The sequence below is a fragment of the Peromyscus eremicus genome, chromosome 3, assembly GCF_949786415.1.
Source record: "Peromyscus eremicus chromosome 3, PerEre_H2_v1, whole genome shotgun sequence".
Classification (NCBI taxonomy): domain Eukaryota; kingdom Metazoa; phylum Chordata; class Mammalia; order Rodentia; family Cricetidae; genus Peromyscus; species Peromyscus eremicus.
In genome coordinates this window covers 15357932-15370325 of record NC_081418.1, presented here as the reverse complement: position 1 = coordinate 15370325, position 12394 = coordinate 15357932, and the positions used below count along the sequence as shown (strand labels likewise).

At 39.4% G+C, this 12394-nt stretch overlaps 1 protein-coding gene across 3 annotated transcripts in view; it reads right to left on the bottom strand.

The window, feature by feature from the left end:
* Positions 1 to 12394, bottom strand: part of Cdk14 (cyclin dependent kinase 14) — a 573205-nt gene that overhangs the window by 401176 nt on the left and 159635 nt on the right. For all 3 annotated transcript variants that reach the window (XM_059257306.1, XM_059257307.1, XM_059257308.1), the window contains one exon: positions 8924 to 9018. In XM_059257306.1, the coding sequence (XP_059113289.1) occupies positions 8924 to 9018 (95 nt within the window). The remainder of the gene's footprint in view (positions 1 to 8923; positions 9019 to 12394) is intronic.

Sequence of the window (12394 nt, the reverse complement as noted above, 5' to 3'; positions counted from 1 at the left end):
AAATGGCATTCGGCATTCTGCTGTGGCGAATGACCCGCTGTTTCTTGTCTCTATTTTTTAATCCACAGCCCCTCACTCGGACATGGTGAATGGGTGGTGGTAGCACAGGCCCTACCGCAACACTAGCCAGACCTTTCACTTCCAGCTCTGGAACCGTGGTACAACAAAATTCTGATATTTAACCACCAAATTTGTGGTTCTTTGTTTTGCCAGCCCTGGCCAGGTGGTGATAAACTGTAAACATGACACTGATACATCAATACAATGAACATGTGTGTGAAATCCTCACAAATGGGGAGTCACGGAAATCTCAAAGTTCAAGCAGCTTTTTGGGAAGATAATGAAAAACTGAGGAGGATGCTAAACAAATGTCTCAAGATAGAGGAAGGGATGCTGACATTCACGAGAGAAGGTTGAAGAGAAACAAGCTCCCATGGTTTGAAAGGCTCCTGTAATTATGCATCACTCTAGGAATGTACCAAACTCTCATATTCTTCTGTAGGGCAAGTGCACAGCTGTTGTCTTATCCAGACCTTGATATCCAAAAGGAAGGGAGTCTAGACAGCCTACCATTTCTTAAATCTGGTGAGTGGGCAATGGTATCCATCTCCTGCTGAAGGAAATAAAAATCTGCATGTGACCAGCAGGCTTGAGACTTCTCAAGAAATGCTGACAAGATCAATTTAAAACTACTGGAATGAGCTGGGCAGTGGTGGCGCACGCCTTTAATCCCTGCACTCGGGAGGTAGAGGCAGGCAGATCTCTGTGAGTTCAAGGCCAGCCTGGGCTACAGAGTGAGCTCCAGGACAGGATCCAAAGCTACACAGAGAAAACTTGTCTCGAAAAACAAAAATCAAGAAACAACAACAGAAACCTACTGTAATGAAAGCTATCAATTGTCCAGAATCACCTTTCTCAAAGAGTAAAGGTACTGGGGAAGTCTCTTTTCATATTCAGGAACAATAAATGGAAAAATGTTCAACACTCTCCAGGATTTTCAAGTAAATCTGCACATTAAACATTCAATGGTTATGAACCTGCACATTCGCAGAATGCACCTTTTGTGGCAGGCAGTTCTAAGTTCTTGGTTTGCTTCCTTATCATCAAATAGGATGTTTGCTTTTGTCTGAATCACAATTGAAACAAGTCAGAGCATATGTGAGAACCATCTGGATTATTCAACAAGGACCAAATCTTTCCAAGGCTTTACAGCTTGTATAATAAGAAGGAATGGCGTAGTGATTAGGGGAAAAATGTAGTACAGCCAAAAAGACATGAGCTAAACATGTGTTGCTACTAACTACATGTATGAGCATAAAAAGCTGATGAAAGTCCATGCAACAAGGCTGCTGATGGGTGAGGTGGGGATGATTGTGACACCTCTATCATGTAGGTCACTGCAAGAGTTAAATGAGGTAAAAATAGGTAATGTGGTTTATGCCGAATAATTGCTGCATAATGGCAAGTTAGCATCACATTGTTAATATAAATGTACAAGTAGTTTTTATATAATGACTACTAATTCTCTTTAGGAAAGATACAAATCTTGGAATGCAACCTCTCTAAACATTAGCTTCAGCATTCAAAGCATTCCTCTAGCCATCCATGCTCCCAAGCTGCTTATATCCTTAATAGTATTATTATCTGGGGCTGGAGAGATGGCTCAGCAGTTAAGAACACTGGCTGCTCTTCCACAGGTCCTGAGTTCAATTCCCAGCAACCACATGGTGGCTCACAACTATCTGTAATAAGATCTGGCCCTTCTTCTGGCCTACAAGCATACATGAAGATAGAATACTGTATACATTATAAAATAAATCTTTTAAAAAATAGTATAGTTATCTGGCTCTACTTTTTTTTCCATGCCCTATCATGTTGACGCCATATTGAAAAAATAAACCCTCTAGTAGCACTCACAGTTAACACAATTATTACTTTTAATAGGATATTTCTGTGTTTCTTAGCACATAATCTTTATAAGAAATGTGTAATCTTCTTTCTTCAAAAAACTCTGAAGAAAAATGAGCTCTCTCTATATCCCAAATTAGACATAAATCAACATTTTCCAATACATGTTCTGCTTCAATTTTCTGTCATAGATTTCATAAAGATGTTACAACAGGGATGGTTTGCAAAATTATTTTCAGTATCATTTGAAAAAATTATTAAGGTGAAACAAGGCTTTTGCCTTGAGTTATCCTAAAACAGAAGCTTCCTACAAGCTTCTTGTCACTAAATACAGTTGCTCCCTAGCATTCAGAGATGGGAAAGTATGGGAGAAGGGATCCTCAGAAATACATCTAGGAGGTTTTTTAAAAATCCAAATCTGGAAAAACCTGTGCTCCAGCAAATTGAAAAATCTGAAAGAAAAGAATAGTTTTCTAGATACATACCACCTACAAAAGTTAAATCAAGATCAGATAAGCAATTTAAACAGACCTATAACTCCTAGTGAAATAGCTGATAAAATTCTCCCAAACAAAAAAAACCCAAGGACCAGATGGTTTGGGCATAGATTTCTACCAGACTTTCAATGAATAGTTAATGTCAATACTCCTCAAATTATTCCACAATATAGAAACAGAAGGAGCACTGCCCAATTCATTGTGTGAGGCCACAGTTACTCTGATATCCAAACCACAAAGAGACCCAACAAAAGCTGTATGTAAAAGATTCAAAATGGGTGAGTACTTTTCACCCTGCACAAAATTCAACTCCAAATAGACCAAAGAACTCAACATAAAACCATATACAATGAGCTATAGAGAGGAGAAAATAAGGAATATCCTTGAACTCATTAGCAGAGGAAACGACTTCTGAACAGAAAGCCATTAACACAGGCACTAAGATCAATAATTGATTAATAGGACAGCACAAAACTGAAAAGTTTCTGCATGGCAAAGGACACCAACATTCAGACAAAACAGCAGCCTACAGAATGGGAAAAGATGTTTACCAACTACACATCCAATAGAGGGCTGTCTTAGGGTTTCTATTGCTGCAATGAAACACCATGACCAAAAAGCAAGTTGGGGAGGAAAGAGTTTATTCAGCTTACGCTTGCACATTGCTGTTCTTCACTGAAGGAAGTCAGGACAGGAACTCAAACAGGGCAGGATCCTGGAGGCAGGAGCTGATGCGCTTCACTTAGTTTGCTCAGCCTGCTTTCTTATAAACCCAAGACCACTACCCCAGAGATGGCACCACCCACAAGGGACTGGGTCCTTCCCCATTAATCACTAATTGAGAAAACGCTGGATCCCATAGAGGCATTTCTGCAACTGAGGCTCCTTCCTCTCCGATAACTCTAGCTTGTGTCAAGTTGACACACAAAATCAGCCACACAAGGGCTAATATCCAAAATACAGAAAAGAGTCAAGAAACTAGAAATGAAGAAAGCAACCTAATCAAAAATGGGGTACAGATCCAAACAGAGAATTCTCAAAAGGGAACTCAAATGGCTTAGAAACACTTAAAGAAATGTTCAACATCCTTAGCCTTCAGGAAAATGCATATCAAAACTACGTTCAGATTTCATCTTATGTCTGCCAAAATGGGTACAAAAAAATTACCCAAGTGACAGCTCAATAACACAGCAAGGACGGAGTGCAAACTTGTACAGCCACTATGGAAAAGTGTACAAGTTTGCACTCCCACTATGGAAATCAGTATGGCAGTTCCTCAGGGACATGGGACTTGAATTACCTCAAATATCTAGGTACAATACTCTTTAGTATATATACCCAAAGGACACTTCATCCTACCAAAGACACATTTGGTCAACCATGTGCATTTCTGCTCTATTCATAGTAGCCAGAAATTGAAAACAACCTAGATGTCGCTCAACAGAGGACTGGATAGAGAAAATATGGTACATTTACACAATACAGTATAACTCAGCCATCTAAAAAAAAAAAAAAAAAAAAAACGAAATTTGCAGGTACATTGATGGAACCAGAAAAAAATCACACTAAGTGAGGTTACACAGCCTCAGAAAAAACAATATGGTATGCATTCACTTGTATGTGGATATTAGCTGCTAAGTCAATGATAAGCAAGCTACAATCCATAGAGCCAGAGGTTAGGTATAGAGTTAGGAACTAGGGGAAATAAACAGATCTTCTTAGGAGAGGAAAATAAAAATAGATAGTTATGGATAGATGGGCAGGCTGGAACAGGCGAATCAAGCAGTGAAGGGGAGGGGAGGGAGGGATGGAATACAGGGAGAGACAGCTACAACTAATGGCCATGTGAGGGGTAGTATGGAAACCTAATACAGCTGAAGCTTTCTAAAATATATACGTTCTCATGGTTAGGGTTGCTACTCCTGTGAAGAGACACGATGACAGCAACTCTTACAAAGGAAACCATTTACTTGGGGCTATCTTACAGTTCAAAGGCTTAGTCCATTGTCATCATGGTGGGAAGCATGGTGGCACACAGGCACACGTAGTGCTGGAGAGGTAGCTGGGAGTTCTATATGCAGATCCAAATACAGCAGGAAGAGACTGAGACACACTTCCTCCAACAACACCACACCTACTCCAACCAGGCCACACCTCCTAATAGTGTCACTCCCTATGAGCCTATGGGGGCCATGTTCTTTTAAACCACCACATACATACACGAAAGCAATCTAAATGAAAACACCAAATAATGGGTGAGACACAGCCCCAACTAGCTATCTAGGAATGGGTTACATCTAATTAAGCTGTTGGTCAAAGGGGTCCCATCAGAACCTCTAAACAACTCAGGCTGTTGCTAAGATTATAAGCTGCTCTCCACAAACTGATAGCACAGCCCCCTTCCTGAAAATAACACTTACACAATTCATTGAACATGGAGAAGTCTAGATGGTGCCTACCTAGCACCTTCATGACTACAGGCAAGCATCTTGGGTATAGGAAGGTACCTCCGCACACTACCACAGAAGAAATGAAAACACCAACCCAGCTACAAATCTTCATTCTACTATGATGTCCTGTCTACAAGATATGCTCGTGCAGCCGGGCGGTGGTGGTGCACGCCTTTAATCCCAGCACTCGGGAGGCAGAGCCAGGCGGATCTCTGTGAGTTTGAGGCCAGCCTGGTCTCCAAAGCGAGTTCCAAGAAAGGCGCAAAGCTACACAGAGAAACTCTGTCTCAAAAAACCAAACAAACAAACAAACAAACAAAAAGATATGCTCATGCACTTGTGGCACAAAGCTTGCGAGAGTGAGAAAACGATATGTGATTTTACTGAAGGCCCACCCCACAAGATGTAGCCCACACCTTATACAGCTTTGGGTGACCGAGAACCAGAGACTAGATAGCCCAGGGACCTAAGGTAAAACCAAATATTATTGTTCTTAAAAAAAAAAAGTAGTAATAAAATGACTCCAAATAGCATTCTGCTATCCCCAAACATCAACACCTGGCTCAACCATCACCAGAGAACCAGGGAAGTTTCTTCCTGCAGCAGATGAGAATAAATATAGAGACATTTTGCAGAAAGTGAGAGACCATGGAACATACCACCCTAAAATAGATGTCTCCATCAAATCCCTCTTCTCAGGGCTCAGGGAACCCTACAGAAGAGGAGGCAGAAAAAGTGTTAAGACCCAGAGGTGATGGAGGACAGCAAGAAAGTAAAGCCCTCTAAATCAACAAGGTTGACAACACATGAACTCAGAGACTGAGGCGGCATGCACAGGGCCTGAACAGGTCTGCACCAGATGGGATCCTAGAGCTTAAAGGAGAAGTGGACACATGCCCCCATCCCTAAGCTAGAAGTGATCTCCAATTTATAACCACTTGTGAATGAAAATTTAGTTTTCTCCATGGGAATTTCACTGGGGAGACAAACCACTCTTAAGGGTAGGCCTCCTGCTCAACAGTAGATGGCCAACAGAAAAACTAACTTAGGCCATCTTTGTCCAGGTGCTCATACTCTCTCTGTCTCTGTATCTCTGTCTCTCTCTCTCTCTCTTTCTCCCCCCCCCTCCCTCCCTCCCTCCCTTCCTTTTTTCCTTTCTTTCTATTTAATTTTATCTTTTAAGATTTTTTTCTGTTTTTTTTTTTTTAAATCCTACAGGTCCTTATGTATATATTATGGCTTCTGATTTGGGGTTTTTATGGGATTCTTTAGTGTGCTAATGAGTGGGTCTCTGTGTCTATATTTGTTTCTTGTGCCTTTTCTTGGGCTCTTCTACTACTGCTTTGTCCTATTCCAGTGTGGTGGTTTATTTTTTTGTTTTGTTTTTTTTGTTGTTGTTGTTGTTGCTGTTGATTTTGGGGGAGTATATCTTATATTTTATTTTGCTATCTCTTAGAAGCCTATTTATTTTCTGATGTAAAACAGAAAGGGAGTAGATCCAAATGATAGGGAAGGTGGAGAGAACTTGGGAGGAATAAAAGTAGAGGAAGGAGTAATCAAATTATATTATATGAAAAAATTTTCAATAAAATAAAACAGAAAAAATAAAACATAAAATGACTAAAAGCATTCTTTGATATCTGAGAAAATATAGTATCATTATTCAGTCACTGATATTTGTGTAGAAAACTCATCCAAATTGAAACATTCTCTTCTGGATAGAGAGGCAGTTTCACAAGACTCAGGTCAAGCACCCAAAAGTCTTCAGAAGTTCCTCAAACAGACACTGTTTCACCGGGCTCCTCCACAGAGTGATGAAAGCCATAAACAGTCCTCGGCGGAAGAAGAGCTGAGCTGTTCAGCTGACTACAAGTCTGCCAGAGACCTCCAGGGAGGCAGCTTTCTGGAGTCACCTAGGCTGGGGGAGGGGGGCTGACGGTCATAGAGCTGCCTTAGAGGCACCCTTGTTCCTTAACAAAAACAAGTATCTATTGCCCAAACTCCTGTAACTTATCCTAATAAAGTCACTGGCTCAAAAAAAAAAAAAAAAAAAAAAAAAGTCTGTCCTTTAATCTCAAGTAAGCAATGGAGAAAGGGAACTGTGGGAAAGAGGGAAAGAGGTGCTTCCTGTGTGCAAGCACAGGCCAAAGTAGACAAACAAAAGGGAAGGAAACGAGAGTTTACAGTTTTAAAGCAAGTGACTTTGGGAAAGCGGAATAAACATTTAATACAAAAGGATGCAACAGTGACAGTATGTTTGGATTTAGATCACTTATACTTTTTTCTAAACCCTAGATGTCCCTCAACGTCAGAATGGATAAAACATGGTACATTTTATACAATGGAGTATTACTCGGCTGTTAAAATAATGACATCATGAAATTTCAAGGTAAATGGATGGAACTAGAAAAAAAAAATCATCCTGAATGAGGTCACCCAGACCCAGAAAAGTAAATACAGTATATATTCTCTTCTATGTGGAGATTGCCTTTAAGTATATGATAACCACACTACGGTCTGTAGACCCAGAAAGGTCAGGTATACAGAAAGGGTCTAGGGTGAGCACATGGATTTCCCTGGGAGGGACAAAATAGAATAGATTTTACCAGTGAACTGGGGGCAGGTGGGGCAGGAACAGGAAGATCAGATAGGGAGAGGGAGGGGAGGGAGGGCAGTGGGAGAGAATGCAGGGAGAAACAGCTGGAACTGAGGGGCATTTGAGGGAGGGTATAGAAGCCCAGTGCAGTGAAACTTCCTCAAATATATGAAGGTGATCCTAATGAGGCCTCCTAAAAATGGAGGATAAGGAATCAACTGGCCATCTCTTGTTGCTAAACAAGGCTTCCAGTACAGGGACTGGGTTGCAGTCAAATGACTTATTGGCTAAGGGAATCACATGAAAATCTTCAAACAACCCAGGGTGATGCTAAGATAATATATCACTCTCTGCAATCTGACAGTGGGGCATCACTGCTGAGGACAACATCCATACAACTCATTGAACATGGAGAGGTCCAGCTGGTGCCTACATGGAGCCTTCACTCCTACATTCTTTGATGTCTTTGGTGCAGGAAGGTACTCTATAGGCTAGAAAAAGAGAAACATAAATACCAACCCTGATGTAAAACCTTTGACCTACAGTCTGTCCTTATATGCTAGGGTAACTAACAGTGGCACAGAACTCGTGGGAGTAGCCAAACAATGTCTGATTTGACTAAGGCCTACTTCACTAGATAGAACCCATAACTGTCACTGCTTGGGTGACCAAGAACCAGAGACCTAGGGTAAAAACCAAACACTGCTGGTCTAAACTAACAAACAACAAACAATAAAATGATATTCTGCCGTACTCACAGATCAGTGCATTATTCAGTCATCAGCAGAGACACTTCCTCCAACAGCAGATGGGAACAGGATCAGGGACCCACAGCCAGACATTATTGGAGAGAAAGTCTAAATGTAATGTCTCCATTTAATCCCTCCCCTCAGAGCTCAGGCAACCCCGGGGAAGAAGAGGCCAGAGAGGATGGAGACCACCAGGAGAAAAAGGTCTGCTGAATCAACTAAGCAAGGCACACCTGAGCTCTCAGAGACTGAAGCAGCAGGCTCAGGGCCTATATGGGTCTGTACCAGGTTCTCTGTGTGTATATTACAGCTTTTTAATTCAGTATTTCTGTGGGTCTCATGAGTATATATAGGCAGTATATATTGTATGAGAAAAGAATCTATTTTCAATAAATGGGAAAAATGGAAAAAATAATAATAAACACTAAACCACCATGAGAAATTAATGGCTTCATTCACCTGGAAAATAATTCCCATTTGGGGGTTCTAGCTCCATTGAGAAATAGTAAGCTAAGTTAGAGAAGTCTGCAGAGCCATTTGCCTCAGGAAAACAATTTCCATTTGCTTTTAGATTTTTTGAAGCAGATTCACAGGAGTCATGGAACCAAACAGCACGAAAATCTATTATGTAGTAAATTTGAGTTATTTAAATATGCTATTATTTAATAGTAAGAGCACAGATACCCTGCACATATGATACATTCTTTAAAACATTTAACTTACTTGCTTTTCCCTTTGTATACTGTTGCATAAGATCCTTCCCCTAGCTTTTCCAGTTTTTCATATGAGTCAGCTTTTCCAAACTTGGGACTTGTCGGCTAAACATAAAACAGGGAAAACAAAACAGATTGTATCAATGTACCAATTTGCTGACACTGCATAAATAACTTTTTCTGATATAAGAATATTTTTAAAACAACGCAATAAACAGTCATAGTACAAATTCAGAACATACAAAACAAAGACATGTAGGATTAAATTTACCCATAATCTAACCAAGGGAGCACTGTAAATATTTTGATATAGCATCCCCCAAAGCTGTCTTGCTGGAAATTGATTTTTTATATAGATGTTGTCACACTCAATATATATACATGTTTTATGATCTGTGTTCTCATATTCAACGTGATATGAACATCTTCTATATTATGGCATAATCTTCTAAGTTAGACATTAATAATCTATTATATGCAGGTCAAACATAGCCTACCCCATGTATGTAGAATAACTGTTACCTTGTTTCAATAGTTGGGGAGGAAACAAAAGACATAAAAGTTGTACAAAAATCACATTTTACTATCCACAGTTTTACTGGAATGGCCATCTTATCTATGACTTTCTAGTTATAACAAAGCTGCAGTTAAAACATAAATTGTACAACGGATAATGCTGGGAATACTGTGTTACTTTTATGGTAAATCATGACTGTATACAATATTAACTCACAAAAAATACTCCTCCAACATATTTTAGCAGTAAATCAAATAGATAAAGTATACTATTTAGAGATAACTGGTCATTCTAATCTTGATTCTAATAGGTCAGAAAAAACCATTAAGGAGTGACCAATGAGAGCACATGAAATCAAAGATGTCTGCACTGCAGAGAAGACAAGCATCAGCATGGAGAGATGGCCTACAGAATGAGAGAAAATCTTTGCCAAGTGGATATGTCATAGAAGACTGACATAGACAATAAAGGAAGGTCTGGAGAAACTAGACATGAAAAATCATCCAGTCAATAAATAGGTGAATAAATAGAAACTTTCTCAAATGTAGAAATACAAATGGCCAGTATCTGGAAATTGTTCAACATCCTTAGCTATCAAGAAAATGAAAATTAAAACAACATTGAGATGCTATCTCACCACAATGAGAATGGTTATCACCAAAGAGAGAGAGAGATGGAGAGAGAGAGAGGGAGAGCGAGAGAATGCTTGAGAACCATTATACAATGCTGGTGAGAAAGTAACTTAGTAATTTTACTATAGAAGTGAGGAACTCATAATATACAAGACATGCAACCCACCAAGAGCATCAGCAGCAGATTAACTTGATGAAACTATGGTTTATACACACAGTGGAATTTTATTCAGCCATAATGAAGCTGAAATTCATAGCATCTTCAAAAAAATTGATAGAGATTATCACTAACATGATAAAGTTATGTAAAAATAACAATAACACAACCACCACAAGTCAGACTCAGAAATACATGAATCATGTTTTCTATCATATATGGACACACCTATTTATATATCTGTGTGTGAGCTATGTGTAAATTCATATATAAGACATGTACAGATATCATGAAAGAAGAGAGACTACGATGAGGGAGGAAAGGTAATGTGGATATGTTCTGTATGCTGTGAATGTGTTGCTCTGATTGGTTGATAAATAAAAGGTTGATTTCCAGTAGCCTGGCAGGAAGTATAGCCGGGACAAGCAGAAAAGAGAATGCTGGAAAGTGGAGGGCTGAGTCAGGAGATGCTGCCAGCCGCCACCACCATGAGAAGATGTAGAGTACCTGTAAGCCACAAGCCACGTGACAACTTATAGATCAATAGAAATGGGTTAATTTAAGATATAAGAACTAGATAACAAGAAGCCTGAGCCATTAGACCAAACAGTTTAAATAATATAAGCTAAGTGTCTGTGTGTTTATTTGGGTCTGAGTGGTTGTGGCCCTGGGCAGGACTGGAGATAACTCCAGCTAAAAATGGTGCCCAACAGCTAGAGTTTCCACCTAAAACCTGAGAAAGAAGATTCTAAAACGGAGCTAAAAACAGCTTCCTAGTTGTCTCTCCCAAGTTAGCTACAGCCTGGGGGCTTAAGCTAGTCTATGGCAGGTTCGTGGTGTGTGGACTTGACCTACAGCATGGCAGGAATGAGGCAACTGCAAGCCACACATTACCCTACATGCTAGATTTAGCCTTTGCTAGTACACATAAAAAAGAGAGAGAGAGAGAGAAAGAGAGAGGTTTCTGGGCTACAGGCTGCTTCAATAGAAGCATAGACCCACTGCTTCTGAGAGTTGATGGTATATATGGCTTCCAGACCCAGAGCTGGTGGTAAACATACCACCGCCATGTTGGAAAGCTGAGGTGGGCGGAGTCATTCAGTATTAACCACTGCAGTTTAAAGTAACAGATTCACAATAAGACAGATTCAGATGAGATAAGCCTCTAAACGGTTTACAATGTGTGTAAAAATGTACGTAGGCTTGGAAGAGAGAAAAAAAGTAATATATGAAGTTATATAAAGAAATAGTTATAAAAAATAAAGTATTTAAAGAGATAGTAAAAGTAATATAAAAAATAAGCCACATAAAGATGGATATTACACAGAGAATTTGGATTGTGTTGTCTTTGATATTTTTAACTGCAGAAAGACATTTGATTGTAAAGACTGCTCAGGTAAACACATATGTATATTTTAAAGGTACATTGACTTCAATATTTGAATCTAAAGATATGTTGCTTTGGAAAGGAGGCTCTGCTTTTGTTTCCACAGAAAGCAAGAGGCTATGAATTTGTTCCAGATTAAGATACATCAGGTTTGACCAGCCAAGACCCCCCTGAAAGGTCTCCAATGACACTATGACCCAGATAATCCAACTTCCAGAATGGTTTCAAGGCAATTAGCTCAGACAATACAGCTCATGAACTACTCCATAATCCTAAAATTTTCTTTGTGTCCCCATAAGAATACAGCACCCTCATCTAGCAGGAAGTAGTAAGAGAAGCTACAACCAAATTCCCAAATATACCAAGCTGGCTTTGGAGATGGAACTGGCTCACTCCTTCTCTAAACCCAAGCGTATTGCTAAAACAAAAGGTTGAGAGATTTCTGCCCCATATCAGAAGAGCCCTCTGGTGTGGGACAGAGCAAAACCAATATTTTTATTTAAAGCAGGTTGATTATAAATGCAATCTCTTTCTAAAGAAGAAAAGGGGATATGATATAGATATGATAGGATGAAAGGGTAACCTACTTTTAAAGAGCAACAACTTGTTTAGAAATGTTTTACATTGCTACGGATTTTAGTTTATTGATACAAGTTTAAACTTAATTTTGTTATACTGTATATATATTTCTATTTTGGTTTGAGGTATTATGTTTATGTAACTCATTTAGATTGTAATGGATAACTAAAAATACAGATTAATAATTAGTCTTCTATGATAAACAAACT